This window comes from Schistocerca gregaria, chromosome 1, assembly GCF_023897955.1.
Source record: "Schistocerca gregaria isolate iqSchGreg1 chromosome 1, iqSchGreg1.2, whole genome shotgun sequence".
NCBI classification, from domain to species: domain Eukaryota; kingdom Metazoa; phylum Arthropoda; class Insecta; order Orthoptera; family Acrididae; genus Schistocerca; species Schistocerca gregaria.
In genome coordinates this window covers 654,255,465-654,280,883 of record NC_064920.1, presented here as the reverse complement: position 1 = coordinate 654,280,883, position 25,419 = coordinate 654,255,465, and the positions used below count along the sequence as shown (strand labels likewise).

General features: G+C 39.3%; 1 protein-coding gene across 2 annotated transcripts in view; it reads left to right on the top strand.

Annotated features, from left to right (window-relative positions):
- The window catches only part of LOC126361386 (myosin-I heavy chain), a 783,760-nt gene that overhangs the window by 690,060 nt on the left and 68,281 nt on the right, over positions 1-25,419 (top strand). For both annotated transcript variants that reach the window (XM_050007788.1, XM_050007787.1), the window contains one exon: positions 9,443-9,607. In XM_050007788.1, the coding sequence (XP_049863745.1) occupies positions 9,443-9,607 (165 nt within the window). The remainder of the gene's footprint in view (positions 1-9,442; positions 9,608-25,419) is intronic.

Here is a 25,419-nt window from a genome sequence, read left to right as displayed (position 1 = left end):
TGTAAAGAATTCGCGTTAGTATTTTGCAGCCGTGGCTTATTAAACTGATAGTTCGGTAATTTTCACATCTGTCAGCACCTGCTTTCTTTGGAATTGGAATTATTATATTCTTCTTGAAGTCTGAGGGTATTTCGCCTGTCTCATACATCTTGCTCACCAGCTGGTAGAGTTTTGTCATGACTGGCTCTCCCAAGGCCGTCAGTAGTTCTAATGGAATGTTGTCTACTCCGGGGGCCTTGTTTCGACTCAGGTCTTTCAGTGCTCTGTCAAACTCTTCACGCAGTATCGTATCTCCCATCTCGTCTTCATCTACATCCTCCTCTATTTCCACAATATTGTCCTCAAGTACATCGCCCTTGTATAAACCTTCTATATACTCCTTCCACCTTTCTGCCCTCCCTTCTCTGCTTAGAACTGGGCTGCCATCTGAGCTCTTGATATTCATACACGTGGTTCTCTTCTCTCCAAAGGTCTCTTTAATCTTCCTGTAGGCAGTATCCATCTTACCCCTAGTGAGATAAGCCTCTACATCCTTACATTTGTCCTCTATCCATCCCTGTTTAGCCATTTTGCACCTCCTGTCAATCTCATTTTTGAGACGTTTGTATTCCCTTTTGCCTGCTTCACTTACTGCATTTTTACATTTTCTCCTTTCATCAATTAAATTCAATATTTCTTCTGTTACCCAAGGATTTCTAGCAGCCCTCGTCTTTGTACCTACTTTATCCTCTGCTGCCTTCACTACTACATCCCTCAGAGCTACCCATTCTTCTTCCACTGTATTTCCTTCCCCTATTCCTGTCAATCGTTCCCTTATGCTCTCTCTGAAACTCTGTACAACCTCTGGTTCTTTCAGTTTATCCAGGTCCCGTCTCCTTAATTTCCCACATTTTTGCAGTTTCTTCAGTTTTAATCTACAGGTCATAACCAATAGATTGTGGTCAGAGTCCACATCTGCCCCTGGAAAGGGCTTACAACTTAAAACCTGGTTCCTAAATCTCTGTCTTACCATTATATAATCTATCTGATACCTTTTAGTATCTCCAGGGTTCTTCCACGTATACAACCTTCTTTCATGATTCTTAAACCAAGTGTTAGCTATGATTAAGTTGTGCTCTGTGCAAAATTCTACTAGGCGGCTTCCTCTTTCATTTCTTAGCCCCAATCCATATTCACCTACTATGTTTCCTTCTCTCCCTTTTCCTATACTCGAATTCCAGTCACCCATTACTATTAAATTTTCGTCTCCCTTCACTATCTGAATAATTTCTTTTATTTCATCGTACATTTCTTCATCATCTGCAGAGCTAGTTGGCATATAAACTTGTACTACTGTAGTAGGTGTGGGCTTCATATCTATCTTGGCCACAATAATGCATTCACTATGCTGTTTGTAGTAGCTTACCCGCATTCCTATTTTCCTATTCGTTATTAAACCTACTCCTGCATTACCCCTATTTGATTTTGTGTTTATAACCCTGTAGTCACCTGACCAGAAGTCTTGTTCCTCCTGCCACCGAACTTCACTAATTCCCACTATATCTAACTTTAAACATAATTATCTGGCTATACATATTGTCATGTGATTGGTCTTCATCACCTGAGATCATCTAATAACAAATTATCTTTTCAGTGCACGTTGGAAGTCTGTCTTGCATTACAAGTCTGCAGTGTAGTGTTTCAAACAGCTCATTTCTTGAAATGTTATCAGTTAGTACTACAACCGAGTATCCAACGAAATAATGCTCAAATTTCTGAAACCCAGATATAATAATCATTGCTTACTGCTTTGAAATGTAACATTTTTAAAAACAGAATCTACTCATGAATGTCAGTACTTGATGCACCTCCTCTTGATCTGCTCCTTCCTCCAGTTGTAATAATTGGATCTAACTCTGTACCAATTTTTAACACTTTCAAAATGGAGCATTTTCAACAAGTCAGTGTGACTAAAAAGTGTGCTGTTAAGGTGTTTTTTTTTTTTGTTTTTTTTTTTACCTCTCAGATGCCATGTGGCATTCCTTCATCCTAGCTAAGAAGTTACTTTTTTCAGGGAGTCGTACCATGGCGTAGTAAAGATATGATTGCACATAAAATGCTGATGAAAATTGAACAACCCACCAATGGCTTTGAGCTACCTCTCTTCCTTAAGGCTCTCGAGCTATTCAGTAGATCTGGAATGATGCCACTCTATTTGAATACAAGTAACAAAAAATTTAATGAGTTGTTAAGAAACTCAAAAGCCCCAACACATTTTCTAGCAGCTGATAGTGTTTGCCTCACAAGGGAGTTGGTATTAGTATGTTGGTGATGATCCACAGAAGCTCACCAATGAGCATGTGGGATATGGCTCTAACAAATTAGCACACTTAATCATTAAGGCCAAATTGTACAGTAAAGCTCTAGCAACATAGGCCATAGCACAGGAAGGCCATGGCAAGTTTTGGTAACCATGTGTGGTTTCCGCCAAAGTTCAATAGATGGCACCTCTGAATTTTTGCAATAAGTTTTCAGTGTTAAGAGAGCAGTCACTCTTTCTTACACCATCTTGTTCAGGTTAGGTGGATATAGTATCAGACTGACATCGTGATTCTACTGTGTTACTAGAAACAAAGGACTGTTACAGACATTTACAGTGCATTTTGTTAATCACAAAATGACATTTACCATATTTCCCCTTGTGGGGTTTGTTATTGTGAAACTTTTATTTGATAAGGTGTCTTAGAAAATCTTTGTTGAGATTTAATCTAGAAGTAAGATAAAAAAAAAAAATTATCTGCTTCTCATAGTTTGAAAATACACACCATTGCTTGATCAGCACATTTTCGAATTCTTTGCTTCTCTGATTTATCCAGGGAGTAATGCTTGCTATGTCCATTGTATCTTATAAACCACACATACTTCTTGGATTTCACCAAATGATGGGCTACTCATGCATATCAAATCTGTCTATATTTCTGGTTGTTAGTCAACCTGAAGCCCCTGAGCAGGGGACTGGGTCAGCACTGATGGCAGTTTTCTGTAACCATAAGTTCTGTGCATGATTCAGTGACCACCATTCAGTGCACCAGTAGAACATTTTGTGTTATTGGGAATGGGGATTTGTGGTTAACCAACTGGATCGAAAAACTTCAGCTTCAAGGTGTACTATTTGCTGACGGGGCCTATAGCTGTTGAGGCAAAACAGTTCTTAGTGGCAACCTCTAGGGTCTTGTTGCAGCACTTTTGGATGAGTTTATTTCAAATAAAATAAGAATCCAGGTATCTTGACCTTTATTTCACTACCTGCTCATGAGAACAACAAGGTTTGCAGTTCTTCACCAATGGACCCCCAATGAGATGGGTGGTACCATCTGGGAGCAGAGATTCAGCTCGGAAAGAAGCTCTGAGGATCAACAGGGCACTTTAAGTGTCTCAGAAAGTGTACTAACTTTTTATGCATAATAAAGTTCTCAATGCAGAATGAGATTTTCACTCTACAGCGGAGTGTGTGCTGATATGAAACTTCCTGGCAGATTAAAACTGTGTGCCAGACCGAGACTCGAACTCAGGACCTTTGCCTTTTGTGGGCATGTGCTCTACCGTCTGAGCTACCCAAGCACAACTCACACCCCATCCTCACAATCTCACTTCTGCCAGTACCTTGTTTCCTACCTTCTAGAGCACTTGCCTGCAAAAGGCAAAGGTCCCGAGTTCAAGTCTCAGTCTGGCACACAGTTTTAATCTGCCAGGAAGTTTGAAGCTCTCAATGCTCACTTAAAATCTGTGAGGTACTTGAGGAATGGCATATGTTTGATGGAAACAGCTATTTCACATTGAGCTAAAGATAAACATCAGACAAAGGTACTTAATGAGTGCCCAGTCGTGACTATTACACAGCAGCATCAATTCTAACAAGGGGTTCCATGTTGTGTAGGGATCTAGTGCATTTGAATATCCAGAAACTGGAACAAGGATTATGATGGTGACATGACAAGAGTCGAAAGAATAAAGAAATGAACGAAGATTAGACTAAACGAGTCAACTACATTTGTACTGATCTTCTGCTCTCCAACATTTGTCAGGGACAATACAGCTGCATTTGTACTGATCTTCAGGTTTCCAACATTGGCAGGGTGTATAACAGTTGTGTTCAACTTGAAAGTGAGACTATACAACCCTAATCCAGTGTACTGTTTGTAGTCATCACTACCTCCAATGATGAAGAGTTAAGAGAGGGAAAAAAAAGGCTCAGGAAATTACAGTGAGGGGTGAATACTTCTTCAGAAGAATAATTTGTCTTGTTTACGTGCCTATCGACAACTCATCACATCAGTTACATAGCTAGTCGTTACAGATACTCCTACCATTATTTACATTCAACCAGGGGTATGATATCAAAATGAAACTACAAATGAAATGCAAATTTAAATGTTCCTGAAGGAACCAGAAAGTCCCTCCAACAACACCCCTTCTGTCATAATGTCCACAGGTTGATGGAGAGATAGGAGCACAGAAAGAACAACCTTGATTGAGAGAGAGAGAGGGGGGGGGGGGGGGGAGGATCTGAAGGAGAAATCGCTGTATATATAGATGATGCTGGCCAATCCTTAATCTCCTTAGAAACACCAGTTGACAAACGTGCTGGTTACAGTGTATGTACATCAGTACATCATAGGGCTGCTTTATGTTCTCTTTTATCTTCCACTTCTCACATGAACCATAGCCCTTGCTAAGGTTCCTCTTAGAAAAATGATACCAACAGTACAGTTGTAATTCTTCCTAAAACTTTTATTATTTAAGCACCCAGTTTCAACACTTCATTGGCATCATCTTCAGGCTCCGATGCGAGAAACAAATGGAAATATTCGAACATTGGGGCACACAGATTAGGTGACTTCTGTTTATTTGATATGTTCACTCCAAATGCATGGCAACAGCTTTGACAGTTGTCAGATAAGTTTGGGTTCAGGAGAAATACCGAAACAAGTGAGGTGATACTGACCATATGACTTATCTTAGAAGGTACATTAAAGAAAGAAAAAACAACATTTATAAAATTTTTAGATTTAGAGAAAACTTTTGACATTGTTAACTAGAATACACTCTTTGAAAATCTAAAGACAGCATGGGTAAAATACTGGGAGCAGAAGGTTATCTATAACTTGTGCAGAAACCATACTGCAGTTATAATAGTCAAAGTGGTGAACCACAACAAACGTAAAACAAGAATAATGGCTTGTAGTCAGATTAAATCATCTCATGCTGAAGGAATTATATTAGTAATCTTGCCATTTAGGTAGCAAAATGACTGATTATGGCTGAAATAGAGAGAATATAAAATGGAGACTGGCTATAGCAAGAAAATCTTTCCTGAAAAGGAGAATTTTTTTATCTGCTAATACAAATGGAAGCGTGAAGAAGTCTGTTTTGAAGATATCTGCCTGGCAATAACATGTATGTGATGGACAGCTCAGACAAAGAGAGAACAGAAGCTTTTGAAATGTTTTTCTGTAGGAGAATGCCGAAGGTTAGATGGGTGGGTTGAATAAACTAATGAGGAAGTACTGAAACACATTGGAGAAAAAAGAAATTTATTGTGCAGCTTAACTAAAAGAAGGTAGCAGTTGATAGGTCATATCATACAGATGCTGAGGTGTGAAGCAATTATTAGTTTGGTAATGAAGAACTTTTGGGGGAGGGGGGGCTAAAAATTGTAGATGGAGACAAGGAATGAACACATCAAGCAGATTAAAATGGCTGTAGGTTGTAGAAGTTATTCAGAGATGAAGAGACTTGCATAGGACAGAGTGCCATGGAGACCTGCATAAAACCAGTCTTCAGACCGAAGAGCACATTAACATTCCACTCTCAATCCCCCTCTCCCGTGAACTAGCTGACAAAGAGGCTTTCACTAACCATGTCACACAATATGATCTATCTTTCTTCTCTGTGGGAATTTTACTGCACACTATTTGCACTGGAGGCTCTGCTACCACCTGGCCTCAGAGTCAAGTTATTGAGAGCCTTGTGCTGAAAGAGGTCTATCTACTGAACATGAGATGGGCCATCTACTACTGTTCTACAACAGGGACGTCGTGAAGAGCTGACAAGAAGTGCGTGTCATTCTTATATTTCTGTAAACTTTATGACACCTGTTTTGTTATTTTCTTTACCCTTACAAGCATATGTTTTGAAATTGTACCAGTAACCATTATTTGAAGAGCACACTATATACAGGATGCTTCGTGATGTGTACAAAAAATCAAGTAACATGAAAGGAACATAAAAATTGTGCACTATTTTTCATGCAAACCCATATTGACAAAGCTGTTGCTATTTTCCCATCTTTCATGGACAAGAAATTAGAAAAACATAAAACTAACTAATTCATAAACAAAATAATCACTTTAAAAAGATTTTATGGAAATGCTTTATTTAAATGGAGCACAGTGGTCACAAAATGTGCAAGAAGTTTCAATAGTGACAAAGTGAAAGAGGTTTATTACCATACTTCCTCCGGGTTTGGCCTGCAGGGTTACTCTGCAAGAGTCATTGAGTGAATATGACATAATTTTCCGTTGTCAGTATGAACCACAATGTCCCCTGCACAGATGCTTGTTCCGACATCTGTATGCAGCTGCAGCTTCTGAAGGTTGTTGTTGTAAATGAAAAGCTTTGGCTTTACTTATTGACTCTACTTCTCTAAGCAGATTACCTGCACTTCTTGCAGGTGACATTTCTGTATGCACTGTGAGGTCACCCTGTGTATATTGATTCCAGATTTGGATTTATTTGGTGGATTATGTTGGATATGTGATAGTGTGCCCTAAATTTCATAAGTTTTTCATCAGTGCAGATAATTTTGGATTGAACATGTAGTCCTTGAAACTTATCAAGCAGTTGTCCCCAGTTTATCACTGTTGTGTTTGTGAAGATTCAGTAGCGAACCACAAGTACCTGGAGATGTGAATCATCACAATGACATTATTTCAGTGAAAATGGTGTCTCAGTTATTTTTCTTTTAAAGCAGTTATTTTGAACAGAAAATTTTCATGACTGCATTGAGCGCAGTATACTTTCAGCTCACCAAAAGTTAACAACAAAAAATACTATTGCATTGTTTGAATTAGTGGAATCCTCAGTTAATATTTGACCGCATAAGAATACATTTTCTTTGTAGTTCAGTCAAATGCTATCACTATGAGAAATTTCCTAGCAACATGGAGTTATTTAGCATTCCGTGACAGGCATCATATAACAACAAAATATATTTCAGATAAGATGCTGAAGTGTGACTCTTAAGATTGTTAGCTACAGATACAGTTGCATAGTCAAGAAATAATCTTGAACATCACTTTGCCTAGTCAGCCACACATTATGGTGCAACATCAGCATGTTTTGTAACATATAATTTCCTGGTTGTGCCTCTTACCTCCCCACCGCTCCAGAAAATGAGAGGCCACTCTCTCCCAAATCCCCATAAATGGGTTGTGGTCAGAGCCAACTAGGCTGATTTTAAGGGTGAGAAATTTTCCTATGACACCCAGTGGTTTTTTTTTTTTAAATCTCATTGCAGAGAAACTTGTGAAAGCCCTGTCAGGAAGCAACACCTTCCAGAAGTGCTGTAAGTGAGAGAAGAAAATGACTGTGAAATGCATCTATTCTGCACCTGACTGTAATTGACTGGAAAATGTAAAAATCAAATAATCTTTTGAAATGCTTAGAGCTCCTGAACTTGAGAAAACTCAAATGCACTTCTCATGGAGAGTAGAAGTATTGTACTTTCTGGGGTGGAAGTTGTTTTTTCATAGTGTATTACAGAAGTCAGGAGATATGAATTCTTCATGGTCACCTGAGTTATTTCTTCCAGAAAGGAAACTTGATAGATTTTGAAAATGCGTTCCCATATGGGGGGCATAGATCTCAGGTTGAACCATTTTGGTATTCTTGCCAAGATTTACTATTAACGAGTATGCAGACACTAAATATGCAGAGACCTCAAATACATTGTGGGGACAAGTAACTAGCTAGGCAACAGTGTTTTCTGAATGAGATGGAGTTGCCAAGGTTTTCATTGAAGCCAATAAATTATGTTTGTTTGGAATTTTTCTGGGATGTTTTTGAGTGACTTTTCTCCTATTGACTTTGAACTGTATCCCTGTTTTGTTGATGTGGAGGCTATAGACAGTAGTTGCTAGAAACCAGGTGGAGGCAGTGTATGAACTTTTAGAGCTATACACATTCCTGTCCAGTGGTCGGATCTTGGGACCTTTCTTAAAGTGACTTGATTGCTACAGGGAGAATTAACTATTGCCTGTGGAGTAGTGGGAAGTTAACTCCGTCTCACAGCTTAAAGCATGGCTGGCAACTCGTATTTTGACTGTGTAGTATGGCAGTGCAGAGAATTAGCCTGGGTCCACCAGTAAACATCTCTGACTACATCTGCAGAGCAGTATGTCACGTAATTTGTATTGTGTACTGCTGATCACCTAGAGTGCATGGATTCTGGCTGTGGCTATGAGCATTATTTTGTGCAACACCATTGAAACTCTAAAGACAAGTGAAAGAAACATTTCAGTTTGTTATGTTATCATATTTTGTTGTGAGCCATCTTTCAGTTACATAAAATCTAAAATTTTACTATGTTCAACACTTTCTGAACAATTACTAGAATTATTTTCACTGCTTTCATTGCCATTTCAATCCCTAAATATACTTTCCTTTAAAAAGGGTCAAATTTTTTCAGTTTCCTATTTGGGTCAGACATTAGGTTCTTTTGAGTCCACACAGGAGACTAAAACTGGATGCTGGTTTGTGGAATCCATTCTTTAAACTTGCACCATGAGCCATTTATCGGTGCAACTCCAGTACAACAACAAAGACTATCAGTAAAGTAGTGTGCTAACCCTGGATGTAAATAAATGTGATGTATTACACTTAAGCAGGAGGAGAGAGCCATTAATATTTTATTACAATATTGGAAATTAATCACTAGAAACAGCAACAACTGTAGAACTGTGATTAACTGTCTGGAGTGACCTACAGGAGAAAGACCACATAAATCTAGTTGTAGGAAAATGTGATTCATCCTTGACAGAAGTAGTGATTTGTAATAAAAATGATTCTAATAAAAAATTGTGGTTTATCATTCCATCAATGTCAATAGGGAATCAGCACGTGCCTTGTTTGTACAAGGATGGTGAAGGAAAGCAACTGTTTCTTTTTCAAAGAAATAAACACTCAGTTCACCTTAAGCAACTGAAGGAAACTACAGAACATGTAAATCTGGATGACGGGATAAACACTTAAACCAACTGATTTTTAAATGCAAATCAAATATGAGGTTCCCTCACTCAATTATTTCTATTTAAATATAACTAAGGAGAAGGAGTGACATTATGAGACAATCCAAGTTTGATTTCAAAATTGGAAATTCACTGCGACTTCATTTTTCTTTCAGTGTGATGACTTTCCAGTCAGTGAAAAAGTAGCTCTGCAGCTGGCAGGACTTCAGGCACAGGTTGCTCTGGGAGAACCTAAAGAACAAAACAAATTGGATTACTATTCTGATGTAGATAGTTATTTACCAGCTCGCATTAGCAGAATACGAACAGATGACCAGTGGGTAAGTAGTTCATCTATATTCTCCAAAAAGCTTGCTGTCTGATCAAGTATTTTTAAGAAATATAACTCTAGTGATTGGATGTTCAGTAAATCAAAAGAACATTCAGATAGAGTTATTCATATGCTGGTGCCAGCAACTTGTTTGCCCCTTTATATGATAATACAAACATAAACAAAGGCTAAGTATTATTTTGCTCATTATATTTCAGAGGTCTTAACAAAGTAATATGTCGTCAGTTTTACCGAGTCCTCCAAAGTCGCTAAAATAACTTCAGCAGTTTCCTGAAAGAATTATGGCAGATTTGGTTGAGATTTTTAGTGTGGAGGCAGTACACCATTCTTTCCCTTTTTACTAGGAGTGATATATCTATGTTTGTTTATCCTAAGTTTTCTAATGTATATAATGTGTGTCCTGTAGATGCTAACATGATCAAGTTTATTTTCATACAAGGAGCATTTCATAAGTTTGTTGAGTGATTTTTTTTGCACCCTGCCCACTTTGTAAGTTTAAACTTGTGTAAATGTTTGCTGGTAATAATATAATACAGTGTGTGTTTGTGTGCATGTATGAGACAGAGAGAGGGAAATAACTCAGGAGATGGGGATTAGAAGGATTAATAGTAAGTAACAACTGAAGTTTACTACAGAGCCACTTTTCAAATGACATTTGAACTCTTTCAGTAGCTGTACCTATATCTATGTACATACTCCACAAGCCACCATAATGTGTATGAGGCCAAGAGTACCTCGTACCACTATTAGTCATTTGCTTTCCTGTTCTGCTCACAAATGGAGTAATGGAGTAAGGGAATAAGAGTGTCTATATACCTCAGTAGAAGCCCTAATTACTCTTATTTCTCTTTGTAGTCCGTACACAAAATGTACAGTGGCAGCAGTATAATCATTCTGCATTCAGTCGCAAATTCCAGTTCTCCAAGTTTTCTCAGTATTGGGTCTCAAAGAGAACATTACCTTCCCTCCAGGGATTCCCATTTGAGTTCATGAAGTATCTCCATAGTATTCACATGTTGATGGAACCTACCAGTAACAAATCCAGCAGTGCACCTCTAAATTGCTTCAGTGTCTTCGCTTCATCCAACCTCACTGGATTCCAACCACTTCAGCAGTACACAAGAACAGGTCAAAGCAGTGTTCTATATGTGGTCTCCTTTATAGGTGAGTTACACTTTCCTAAAATACTACAAATAAACTGAAACCTTACCTAGTAACAACCTTACATGCTCACTACATCTCATATTTTTTTGCAATGTTACGCATAGATGTTTAATTGATGTGACTGTGTCAAGCAACACATCAGTTATACTTCATTCAAACATTATTACATAACTGTTTCTCCTACTCCTCTACATTAATTTAAATTTTTCTGCATTTAGAGGAAGCTGTCATCTTACATTTTTCTGCATTTAGAAGAAGCTGCCATACGTCACACGAAAGAGAAGTTCTATCGAAGTCATCCTGAAGATTTTTTTTTTGGACACTAAAGCATCATCAGCAACCAGTTGCATATCTCTGATCACCAAATTCATCAAATCATTTATGTGTATAGAGAACAAGAGTTGTGCTTGGTTCTATTACTTATAAAAGTCTTTAAGCCATTCACATATCTGGGAACTTATTCCATGTGCTTGGAGCTTTGTTAACAGAGTGCAGTGGGGTACTGTGTCAAATGCTTTCCAGAAATCTGGGGATGTGGAATCTGACTGTTACCCCTCATTCACACTCCACAGAATATTTTGTGAACAAAGGGCAGTCTGAACATACAGCCAGTGGTTTCTAAATCCATTCTGATTTATGGACAAAATCTGTCATATGTCAAAGAAATGTATTATTTTTGAATTTAGAATATGCTCAAGAATTCTTCAGCAAATTGATGTTAACGATTTGGGTATATAACCTTTCGCCTCTGTTCTTTTACCCTTCTTGTATATAAGAATCACCTGTGCTTTTTTTCCAGTCAATTGGGACTTTGTTATAAAGGAGAGATTCAGATAAATAAGAGCTAAGTAAGGGGTCAGTGCTGAAGAATACTCTCTGTAAAACTGAATTTGGGGATACCATATCCCATCTGGATGTGGTGACTTATTTGTTTTCAATGCTACGTTGCTTTTGAACACCAGGGATGACTATTTCTATATCCTCCATGCGGGAGTCTGTATGATGGTCAAGCAAATATAATACAATATAATTAAACAAAGGCATGTATGTATGATCCTCCTGCATGAAAAATTTTTTAAATGTGAAATTTAAAACTTCAGCTTTTGTTTTGCTGTCTTCTGTTGCCACACCAGACTGGTCAGTGAGTGAGTAGATGGAATACTTTGACACACATAGCGATTTTATGTGGTCTCAGAACTTTCTTGGGTTCTCGGCAAGATCTTTTATTAACGTACGAGAGAGGAAGTTGTATGGTTCACATGTCACTTGTCACAAATTTCTATTAACTTTTGCATGTTAGCATTCGTGCATTCTCTTTTGTACCATGAGTGCAAAAATCTCTGTTTCCTTAGCATTTTCCAAATTTTGTTATTAAACGATGCGTCTTTTCTGTCCTTAATCCACTCACTCATCACAAACCTTTCCAGAGCACAATTCACATTTGGTTCAAACCTTGTCCATAATATCTCTATCTAATCATAGTGGAACTAAATGATGTTCACTCATTGTCTAAGAAAGATGCTAACATCTACTTATCTACTCTCTATAAAAATAGCCTTCTTGATGGATTTATTAACTTTAGTAACCAATAAAGTCAGCATTGTTTGTAATTACAGAGTATAAAATACTTCCATTGCATGAAGGTTGTCAAACTAGCTGCTCAAGACAATCTTTGTCAAATGCATATGGAACTACTTCACAAGAATGTCTGTAAATGGAGTCTATAGATGTCTCAAACTATACTCGATTGGTTAAAGTTGCCTCCAACTAATATTGCATGATTAGGTTACTTCTGCAGTACTGAGTGTAGACTTTCTTTTAATGGTTCTACACTATTACTGGGAATTCAGATGACTGGCAGAACATCCAATGATTAACTGTAGTTCATTTTGGTCAGTCACTCAAGATCAGATAACTTTGCAGTCAGATGCAATTTTGACCTCGATAGACTCAATATTTTTGTCATTGGCAATGAACACTCCCCCTCCTGTGGCATCTAACCCGTCTTTTTTATATCCTTTCCAAGCCTCAGTAAATGTTTTGAAGTTTTCTACTTCATTTTTAATCCAGCTCTTGGTTCCAAGTTTATTTTGAACATGTCAGTTTTCCCGGAGTTCAGAAAATTCAGGAACTTTGTTACGAGTGCTTCAGCAATTTACTGTTAAAATTTTGACATTCAAAGTGTCTTTAATATGCACATGAGCTGATTTTGTTTTACGTGTATTGACTGGTGAGCATTCATTTGAGGACTTCAAGCTTTCACCTGGCCAAGAGAGCGTGGGGACCATTGTGAACTCCACAAGTACAGTGGAACCTCACATAGCAAGCATAATTCATTTCAGAATTGTACTTGTAGTGCGAAACATTCGTTAAGTGAAATAGTTTATCCCATAGAAATTAATGTAAAATATGATAATGTGTTCCATGCAGAAAAGATACTAAAAGTTTTATCTTATTCATGCAATTTATTCAAAGAAAGTTATACATACAGTGTTATCTACATTATTATTCATGAGACATAAGTAATTCTTTTTCCTAGGATGCTATCTATAGTTATTTGTTTCTGCCAGCACTTCAACACTTAGCGAAAGTGCAACATTATTGTCAAATAAATTTGTAGCGTGCATAGCCACCATTTTATTGGGATGATGATTTTTAATGTGCAACGCAACAGATTCCCATGCTTTTATCATTTCTTTTATTGTGTCAGAAGATTGCTGTTTTGCTGTTACCTCCTCCTCCTCTGAAAGACTCCTTTCCACAACTTCCTGCTGTGAAACTCACTGCAACTCCATAAGCTCTTTGGTAGTTATTTCTTTGTTGTGATCTTCCACAAGCTCATTGATATCTTTGTGATCTACTTCTAGTCCTATGCTGTTGGCCAAAGACACAATCTCGCTGACTACAGGCTCCACAGGTATTGACTCAAAGGCCTCAGAGTCACATTCAACAATGCACTCTGGCCAAAGCTTCTTCCAAGAAGAAGTGAAAGTTCTCTTGGTAACCTCTTCCCATGCCTTTTCGATCATCTTCATGCAGTTAACAATGTTGAAGTAATATTTCCAAAACTCTCTGAGAATGAGATTAAAGTTAGAAATAATCTGCTGGTCCTCGGGAGTCAGAAATTGGATCTTGATAAACTGAAATTCATCATGGAGGTTGTCCTGTAGGCCAGCAGAATGGACAGGAGTGCTGTCCATAACAAACAAGACATGGAGTGGCAGATTCATCTCAAGCAAATGGTTTTTTCATCGAAGGATGAATGACTTCATTGATCCACTCACAAACAAGGTTGGGTGTCACCCAAGCCTTGTTGCTGGACCTCCACATCACATTTAACCTGCTCTTGTGGACTTAAAATTCTTGAAAGCTCGTGAAGTTTCTGAATGGTAAACAAGCAGTGGTTTGATTTCCAAATTGTCACTTGAATTGGCACAGAATAGCAGTGTGAGATTATCTTTCATTGGTATGTGACTGGGCAGTTCATTCTCCTCTGCTGTTATAAAGATATGCTTCGGCATCTTTTTCCTGAATAGACCTGTCTCGTCACAATTAAAAATCTGTAGTGGCAGATAACCCTCACAAACTACGAGCATCTTGAAGTCGCTGATGAAGTTCTTTGCTGCCTCATTGTTGGAACTTGCTGCTTTGCCATACCTTGCAAAGCATTGGATGCTGATTCTTATCTTAAACTTCTCAAACCACCTACAGCTTCCTGTAAACATTTCTTCAGCTACTGGTGATCATGGCGTCTTCTTAACGATGTCATTGAAAATCATTCTCGCCTTCTCACAAATGATGTTCTTGTTAATAGTGTTGCCTTGCAATTGCTTTTCATTTATCTATAGAAGAAGCAACCTATCAACATCACCCAGAATACAAAACCGTTGTTTATTTAATTGGATGGATAAAAGAATCTACTCACCAAGCGGTGGCAGAACACAAACATAAGAGACTGTTGTGATTGGCTAGCTTTCAGAGCCAGTGGCTCCTTCTTCAGGCAGAAGGGTTGAAGGGGAAGGAAGTAGGGTGACATAAAATGACTGGAGAGGTCTAGGGAAAGGGATAGATTTCAGGAAAGTCACTCAGAACCATGGGTCAGGGAGACACCGTACTGGATGAAAAGAAAAGACTGATTGTTTGGGACTGCATTGGACGAGATTTGAAAACCTGCGAGTTTACAGGTTGAAGACAGGCTAATACGCAAGACAGAGGTTACTACTAAAACATTGCGCACAAGTTAGTAAGAGTGAAAAGCTAAACGCATTGTACATAACAGAGGTGGGAGGGGGGCAGTGAAAAATAGATGCAAAAGTCAATGAAAGATGTAGGAAACTGAAATGGAGTGAAGCAAAGAGTAGTTAAAGTGAAGAAAAGCTGAGACAGAATAAATTAACATAAACTAAAGCCAGGTGGGTGGCGAGAACCAGGGACATGTTGTAGTGCTAGTTTTGAGAAACTGATGTCTGGGGGAAGAATCCAGATGGCTCGTGTGGTAAAACAGGCACTGAGGTCACAAATGTCATGCTGTAGAACATGCTCTGCAACAGGATATTGTGAGATGCCAGTGTACACCCTCTGCTTATGCCATTCATCCAGTTGATAATTTGTTGGTAGTCATGCGGATGTAGAAGGCTGAACAGTGTTTCAATAATAGCTGGTATATGATGTGTCATTCCGCAGGTGACTTTCCCTTTGATAGTATATGTTTAGTCAGTTATAGGGCTAATATAGGTGGTGGTAGGAGGGTGTATGGGGCAAGTCATGCAGTGGGGACGGTCATAGGGGTAGGAGCTATAGGGTAGGGAGATGGGTGCAGAAAGAGAATAGGGTCTGACAAGAATATTGGGAGGGCGACGGAAAGCAATTCTAGGTGTGGTGGGCAAAATTTCAGGCAGAATGGATCTCATTTCAGGGAATGATTTTAGGAAGTCGTGGCCTTGTCAAAATAGCTGATTGACACATTCCAAACCAGGATAATACTGAGTCACCAGTGATGTGCTCTAACTTATGTAATTATCCATTTGTTTATTTATTTATCTGTCTCATGAAGGTTAATCAATATTTTGTTCCTACATCTTTTCTAGTACTGATTTCCATGCTTGTAGATGGGTCTGTTTTCATTTTCATTTGCATATAAGAATTCCATTGTTATATATGAATTTGCACATCGCAATTTATGGTTCATTACACTGCATGGCCTTCTCCCGATCATCTTTCGCTGATTTATTCGCAAATTTGCAGATATTTTCTTTTCCACTATCCACTTATCTTGTTTATACGTAATTCTTTCATGTTTTTCTTTGTTTGTTTTTTGGCAAACCACTCTGGTTGACTTTTATTGCCATCTCTTATGACACTTTAACTGTCAAGTTAAGTAGTTTGCATTTTCTCCCATGACATTCACTTTCTGTTTACCCAGTTTCTACGGGTTATTCTTGGTTTGGGAAGCAGTGGTGAAGGCTGTGGGATGTTAAGGAGGTTGGCCAAACTCGGTTTGTAGGAGAGGAGTGGTGATTGATGGTGTGGCCGTTTAGGGAGTTGCAGAGGTACAGGAAGGGAAATACCACTGTTCAGGTAGTTTATGAGAAGGTGGGATAGCTTTTTGAGGTGAAGTCTGGCATGTTGTTGCAGTTTGAAGTTGGGTTAGCAGATGATACCATTCAGGTAATCACGAGGGGCAGATAACTGCAGGATTTTGTAGAAGGAGATAAGTCTGGTAGAGTGGAAATCTGCTGACGAGGCATATAGGTCACAGATTAGATGGGTAAGAGCAAGAGATTGCTGTATTTGAAACTGTAGAAGAGCCTGGTGTAGGGTAGGATTGCATCCAGAAACAGGGATTTTCAATGTTAAGCCCTTTGGAGTAACCCCAAGGAACAAGCAGGTTTTGAGAAACAGAATGTGGGGCCTTAGTTTTGATAGTACAAAGGCACATTTTCGAAAAGAACAGATGTAATATGAGATGGGATGCATCATGGTAAAAGAGGGCAGTTTGGAGAGTTAGAAATCGTGAGAGTGGCAAAAAACTAATTAAGCAGAGGATGGAAAAGATAAAAAGGAAAAATGTCAGAACAATTAGAAAAATTCATATGGTAATTGTTAATAAGAGGTAATGAGTTGGCAATCTATGTTGACACTAAAAATGATAAAAGAAAAAAATCAATTGGGAAAGTCGTGAAAACAGATGAAATTTTAGAAACTGGATAAACAGAAACTGAAAGTCATAGGAGAAAATGCAAACTACTTAGCCTGGCAATTAAAGTGTCACAAGAGATGGCAATAAAAGTCAATCAGAGCAGTTTGCCAAGAAACAAATGCACAAATACATGAAAGGATTACGTATAAACATGATAAGTGGATGGTGGAAAAGAAACTAGCTGTCAAATTTGTGAATAAATCAGCAAAAGATGATCGACAGAAGGCAAAGCAGTCTAATGAACTGTAAATTGTGGTATGCAAATTCATAAATAACAATGGAATTGTTGTGTGCAAATAAAAATGGAAATGGACCCATCTACGAGCATGGAAATCAATATTAGAAAAGGTGTACAGGATGGAATCCAAAATTTTTGGGACTGGTGCTGCCATCTGGAAAGTAGGAGTAGTAGATCTTTGCACCGCTAGGTGGCGAGAGCTGCATATCTGATGAGTCAGTGTGCGGAGTGGAAGTCAGCTGGGAGGATGTTTTGCATGTCCACAGTGATTTCCTTAATACTCTGTGTTTGGTGTGTGGTGATTTTACGATGGATCCACAAACAGAATAGCATGTGTGTATCAAATTCTGTACGAATCTTGGGAAAAGTGGTAAGGAGACCCTTGCAATGATTCAACAAGTGTTTGGGGGACAGAGGATGAGCTGTATGTGTATGTTTGAGTGGCATGATCAGTTCAGGGCCGGCCATACAGATGTTGAAGATGATGCTCATGCTGGAAGGCCCGTTAGCCGCACAACGCCAGACATTGTTGCCAAACTCCAACAGTTGGTTCGTGCAGATTGAAGTCGACCCATTCAAGACCTTGCGGATGAAGTGGGTATCGGTTATGGGACAGGTCAACAAATGTTGTCTGATGAATTGTGCATGCATCGTGTCGCTGCAAAATTTGTGCCGAGGATCTTGACTGCCAATTAGAAGGCACAGCATGTTGAAGTGTGCACAGACCTTCGTCAGACCACATCTGATGATCCAAGCTTCTTGTCACGGGTTATCACTACCGACGAGAGCTGGATTTACGGTTATGACCCAGAGACAAAGCAACAATCGATCCAGTGGAAGAGCCTGGGCTCTCCAAGACCCAAAAAAGCGAGACAGGTGAAGAGCAAAGTGAAGAGCATGATCATCATTTTCTTTGATTCCAAGGGAATTGTGCACAAAGAATTCATCACACCTAACCAAACAGTGAATTCCACGTACTACTGTGATGTTTTGCAATGGCTCCGTGAAAATGTGCGGCAATGACGGCCTGATCATTGGCATCAAGGAACTGGCTGCTGCATCATAACAACACGCCCTGACAGATGTCCTTGCTCACCAGGACCTTTTTGGCAAAAAACAAATGGTGGTTATATCCCACCCACCATACTCACCAGATTTGGCACTTTGTGACTTCACGCTATTCCCAAAACTGAAACTCAAGTTGAAAGGCCATCGGTTCGACACTCTAGAGAGGATTCAGGAAGCATCGCTGGTGGTGGTAAATACTCTCAAAGAACAGGACTTCCAGAAAATGTTTGACCATTGGCAGAAGCGCTGAGACCAGTGTGTACGTACGGATTGGAACTACTTCAAGGGTGGTCATGACCATTTAGTCCAAAGGTAAGGTTTTCAACAGATGGCAGCATCAGTCTCAAAAATTTTGTATAGCACCTCGTAGGGGCAAAGTGTTGATTAATCTTGTTGATGCAGATAAATAAGCAATAAATAAATAAACAAATGGATTAGCACATAAAGTAGAGCACACCATTGGTGACTCAGTTTTATCCTGGTCTGGAATGCGTCAGTCGGCTAGTTTGACAAGGCCACGACTTACAAAAATCATGCCCTGAAATGAGATCCATTCTGTCTGAAATTTTGCCCACCACACCTAGAATAACTTTCCCTCACCTTTCCAATTTTCTTGTCAGACCCTATGCTGCTTCTGCACCCATCTCCCTACCTTATGGCTCGTACCCCTGTGACCATCCCGCTGCATAACTTGCCCCATGCACCCACCTACCACCAGCTATAATTGCCCTATAACTGACGAAACATATACTATCAAAGGGAAAGCCACCAAGTCACCAACTGAACGACACATATCATATACCAGCTATTATGGAAACACTGTTCAGCCTTCTACATCGGCATGGCTACCACCAAATTATCAATTGGATGAATGGGCATAGGCAGAGGGTGCATACTGGCAACTTGCAATATCCAGTTACAGAGCATGCTCTACAACATGACATTCATGACCTTGGCACATGTTTTACTACACGTGCCACCTCAATTTTTTCCCCAGATACCAGTTTCCCAGAACTCCGCAGGTGGGAACTAGCACTACAACATGTCCTTGGTTCTCGCCACCCACCTGGCCTTAATTTACACAATCTTCCATCTCAGATTTTCTTCACTGTAACTACTCTTTGCTTCACTCTGTTTTGGTTTTCTAAATCTTTTATTGTCTTTCCCATCTATATTTCACCCCTCTCCCCCCCCCCCCCCCCTCCCACCTCTGTTACATACAATGCACTTAACTTTTCACTCTTATTAACTTGTACATATGATGTTTTAGTAGGAGTCTCTGTTTTGCATATTAGCCTGTCTTTCACCTGTAAGCTCTCAGGTTTTAAAATGTCATGCGGTGCAGTTCCAAACAATCAGTCTTTCCTTCTCATCCCATACAGTAAGTCTCGCTGACCCACAGTTCAGGGTGACTTTCCCAAAAACTACCCCTTTCCCTAGACCTCTCCAGTCCTTTTCCTTCACTCTTCTTCCTTCCCTTTCAACCCTTCTGCCTGAAGAAGGAATCACTGGTTTCCAAAAGCTTGCCAATCACAGCATTTTTTTATGTGTGTGTTCTGCCTCTTCTGCCACCACTTGGTTAGAAGATTTTTTTTACCTATCCAATTAAATAATTTTATCAATAATTGATTGAAACCATTGTTTACATACTCTTGTCACTCCCTTTGAAGCATCTATGTCCTTAATCTTCTCCTTGTTCTTGAGGATAGTGCAAACAGTGGATGTAGACTGATCGTATGTACGTGCTAATCCAGCAACGCTTGCACCAAGCTATCATTTTCCAATGATGTTACATTTCATTTCTAAGGTCATATTCTTCCTCTTCTTGTAGCTTTATGTTCAAGGACATGTCTACAAAGGTTATTAATATTTGCACACAATAAAAAAATGTGTGAAGACAAATTTAGAATAATGTTTAATCATAAACTGGACTTAGATTGCAGCAGAAAGAGTGCTAAACCCAGATTGCAGTACGTAAAGACTTATTCATATGCCGCTGCAGACAATGAAAAGTGTTCATGTTGTTGAACATTTCACCCACCGTTTGCGAGTGACTTGTGATGTCACACAGAATCATCATCACTCATTATATGAAACATCACATGTTAAATGAGTCATTTTTATTACACTTTGTTTTGCTCATTATGTGAATTGTGCATTATGGGAGGTGCTTGTTAAGCAAGGTTCCACTGTACTCTGCTACCCAAGTAGCTGCTTCCTCTGCCTGGTAAGCCAGCAGTGAATTCGAGGTTTGCTTTTAAGGAACAAAGTCCATGAATGTTGGAAAACAATTAAGAAGACAAACACTCCAGTTACCCACCAAAACCCCTACAGAAATATTACTGTTGTCATTGAATTGATTGAAGAAGTTTGGAGAGTAACATCTCAAAGGGTAGAAGAAATGTTAAGCATTACTAAAAATTTGTTGTACAGATCTTGCATGAAGATTTGAACAAATGGAACTTGGAGCAATTGGACAATTTAGCTGAGATTTATCCAGACTTCTTGTCCGTGAGTGACTATGTCAGGAACTGGTTAGGCAAGATTATTGCTGAACTTCTTGCCAAGAACTTTCTATGGCCAGAACTGCTTAGGCGAGATTATTGTTGACAATGGGACTTGGTGTTTTTCCAGTGATTCTGAGATTAAAACGTCAGAATTCTGAATTTATCAGCAAAGCATCTCAAAGACTGAAAAAATGCACTTTATATTTACTTGGGGAAGTGTCATCTGTGATGTGGAAAGGGTCTACCATTGGTTGTGGAGTGGAGTACACGGGGTGTAGGTTATTTGTGTATTGTGGCCGGTGTCAGTATGAATGATGTCTGCCATCTCAGTCCTGAGGATATTATTGGTTCCTTTAGACAGGGGGCTGAAATTGTGAAGACAGCTCACCTTGCATTCAGAGTGGCAGCACAGAATGTGATTTGCTGTTTTGTTACGAGAACCAGTTGTGGCCCTTGGACATGGAGCCATGGGAGGCTAGATTTCTGGACTTCCTCTATCAGATGGAGGATTTTAGGGCCCCTCTCAATAGGTCAACCAAATACTACAGCAGAGTTGGCCAGGTAATCAAGTGTTATTATGTGTAAATAAGCCATTCTTCCTTGTGGCTCAGAAAAAGAGAATGGTAATGTAGTAGTAAGGTTTGTATGATATTAATCAAGTGCATCCATGATTAAGTTCCATAAGTTGTCTCACTTATTAACAGTAATAATACTTACTTAGCACAATGCTGGCTAAAACCAGAAGTGAATAGCAGAAAATTCTTAAATTCAGACTGGGATATAATTTGCAAGCATAGACTAGATGTTGTTGATGGCAACAAATGTATTATTGTGAAGAAATGGGTCATATATACGTAGGTTAATTACAGATACCAAATATAAAATATTTGAGTGAAGGAAGCATCAAATATAGTTCAAATATGGTAATCAGATATATTTATTAACCACTTGTCTCAGGAGCCATAGTGGTAGAATGCTTCAGAGAAATTTTAAGAATGTTGCGAGTAAATTTATACGTAGGTTAATTACAGATACCAAATATGAAATATTTGAGTGAAGATAAGAATCAAATATAGTTCAAATATGGTAGTCAGATATATTTATTAACCATTTGTCTCAGGAGCCATAGTGTTAGAATGCTTCAGGGAAATTTTAAGAATGTTGCGAGTAAATTTTTTGATAATGCTGTGGCAATAGAGAAGGTTTCAACTTACTTTCTGTAACTTTTAAGACACAAACAATCAAAATAGCTGACAGTGATGAGGATTTGTGTGTTATTGTATGAGGGGTGTCCATAAAATAAAGGTCCCATTTAAAAAAAAAAAAACCATGGTAGTTACGTCCCATCCCTCACAACCTTTCTTGACATATACAACATGTTGTGTAACACTTCTGAACTTATGCTTATTTCATGAATGCGTACATTTTTGGAAAGTTCAGACTTTAACCTATTTTTCTACATAGTCGCCACTGAGCTCAATACATTTTTGCATGTGGTGCACTAGCTTTCAATGCCCAAGAAAAAAAAAATATTCTGCAAAGCCACACAGATACGTGAGAACCGCTTCTTCCAGCTCTTCTCTGTCGCCAAAACGCGTTCCACCCAGGTTTTTCTTCATGTCAGGGAAGAGATGGTGGTCACTTGGGGCTAAGTCCAGGCTGTAGGGTAGGTGTTTGACAATACCCCATCCAAATTTTGCAATGAGCTCGTTGGTGGGTTTAGTGGTGTATGGTTGAGCATCATCCTGATACAAACGCTCCCCCTTGGACAGTGTACCCCTCCTTTTGTTTTGAACTGCACGGCACAATTTTTGTAGAGTATCGCAGTACCCAGCAGCGTTGATTGTTGTACCAGTGAGCAAGAACTCGCACAACAATAACCCCTTCCTGTCCCAAAACACTGCTGTCATCACTATGCCAACACTTTGCGTTTGTTTGAATTTTCACGATCTCGGCGACCATGGGTGCTTCCATTGTTTGGACTGTTCTTTGGTTTCGGGTGTGCGGTAGTGCACCTAAGTCTTGTCTCCAGTGATGATGGAGTTGAGGTATTCCTCGCAGTGAGTTCTTGGGCTGCTTCATTGTGTTGATGTTTTTGGTCTTCGGTCAACAGTCTTGGCACCCACCTCGGGCAAACCCTAGCATACCCTAGATGCTCCATCAAAATCTTGTCAATAGAGGTTTTTCTGACATCAGGGATCATTTCAGAGAGCTCACGAACTGTCACTGAACAGTCTGCGAGCACTGCTGCCTCCACTCTTGCGATTGTTTTGTCAGAAACTGATGGCTGTCCGGAACGCTCCTCATCATGGACATCAGTACTCTCGTTCTTGAACCCTGTGCACCATTTGCACACATGTTGTATGCTCATACACTTGTCTCCATAGATTTCACATAGCTGGGAATGTATTTCTGCCAGCGCAATGTTTTTTGCAGACAGGAAACGGATGACCGAGAGCAACTCACACGTGGTGAGCAAAGCATGGGGGAGATGCATCACGTATGGCTGCCAAGCTAAGACTAAGCTCTGCAGGCAGCTTGCTAGGGAGGGGGTTTGGAGTGGGGGAACCAAGGTACACTACAGAATCACGGGATCCACTGTAACAGTGCTTTTCAGGACTGTAGTGCCATGGGAACCTTATTTTACGGACAACCCTCATACTAAATCCTTGTCTGGAAATTACTTCAGAGCTAGAGAACAAACTCATGAGGGTAATGTCGTAGGTCTCTTACTGACAAAAGGACACAGACTTCACAATTCAGTTAAAGTAAAGGATTGAACTAGTGGATATAAGGCTGCTGACAGCAGATGTTGAAAAGAACATTACAAAAAGACAGGAAAACAGGTATGCTTAACAAGTCCTATGATAAACACCATGTATATATTATTTTAAGCTCCAGAGATGAATGTTTAAAAGTATGACATATTAGTGGATGAAGGTCAGAAGTGTACACAACATGTTGTAGACAGGTACACGTTAAGAAAGGTTGTGAGGGATTGGACATAACTACCATGGTTCAGAATACAATTTTGAAAGTTAATATCCGTTCTTGGAGTTGAATGAACCCAAAGCCTTCTTGACAAAGAATTGCTTAATGAAACTAAACTGTGAGTAAGATGAGCAATGACAAAAACAGTCTGTCAAATAGAAAGTAAAATTTTTGGGAATCAATCGTAAGAAGAATCTGAAGAAGTTGAAATGTAAGTGCTTCTTAAAAATTATTAGGAGTGAGATAATATGAACTTGCTGCAAATAAGCCTCATCAAAATTATACAGCTCAGGTGGGCAGTGTAAAGCAGATAATTCTCCTTATTTGATATCCTGGAGACCTAGACAGAAACTGAAATGGTAGAATGACCATCAGTGTAGAGTGTGACTTGAAATAACAGGTACATATTAATAAGTTTTTTTCCCCTCAGAGTGACACTAGTGGTCCATCGCAAAGAACAGGTCAACAGTGAACCTCAAACTTCCCAAAACCCATCCTTATATACACTTTCAAACAATTATGATAGTGTTGATTTTATAGTTTCCAGTAATTACAATTGAAAAGTATTTCATCAGTTCAATTTGATATACAGACAGAAAGAGTTTAAACATTGCTATTTGTTTTGCACATACAAATTAGCCAGAAAACCATGATAAAATTTGAATTTACATCAGATATGTGGAATAAATGATGACTTTGACAATTTCATCAATTAGATAAGGACAAAATTAAGTAATGTGTTCCTGCCACATTTTCGACATAGGAAAGTATCTTTTGATGTTTTGTTTACATGTGTTGGTTTTTGTTATTTTGTTACACTCACATAATTACTGTCAGTATCAGTAAACTTTGAACATACATCGCTTATAAAGATGGATAATAGCAGTTTGCATAATATTCTTAACACTGCTTTATGTGTTCCTCCCAGGGGGCTCATCACTCTTTGGTGAGTATGTGCTTGGCTACCATGAGGCCCCAGCTTTTGCAAAAATACTTCCTCTTTCTGTGCTGCAAACCTACATCCCAACTGTCTCTTACCTCCTATGACTTCCTGTCGGATATTTCTTTTGGTGCAGACCCTGCCTGGATTGGGTTCATGATCTTGGCACTGTCATCACCTTCCGTCAAGTTGTATGGTCCCCATTATTGGGTTTGACCTACCATCTTTTTCATATTTTACTGAAGTGTGTGTAGTGCTGGGGTGGTCACCCACTGTAGTGTATGCTATGCCTCTGTACCCTTCCAACCTGGCACCCTTCCTTCCTGTTGCCATAATACATCCAAAACTCAGCAGGGTAGCCAGCCCCTTGTTGGGGTGGTCGTCAAGTACCTGTACAATGGTAGCCCCCCGGCCACACAAGGATCACTCTGTTGGCACCTATGCTGCACGCTCCCCATGTATGCCATGGCCTATGTGCTAATCATGACTGGGTACGGGGACTCCTATAAATGGATTACTGGCCAGGTAGCAATTGTTGTGGCTGGTTGGCACCCATGGGGAGAGTCACTCTTCAGAGTGGGTAACACCACGGTGGATAGTTCGAACATGAAGCGATTTCAACTTTCTCCCACTAGTGGTGACATGGCACCAGCAGTCTCTTCGAATGGAAAGACCTTGTATGATGCTACAAATA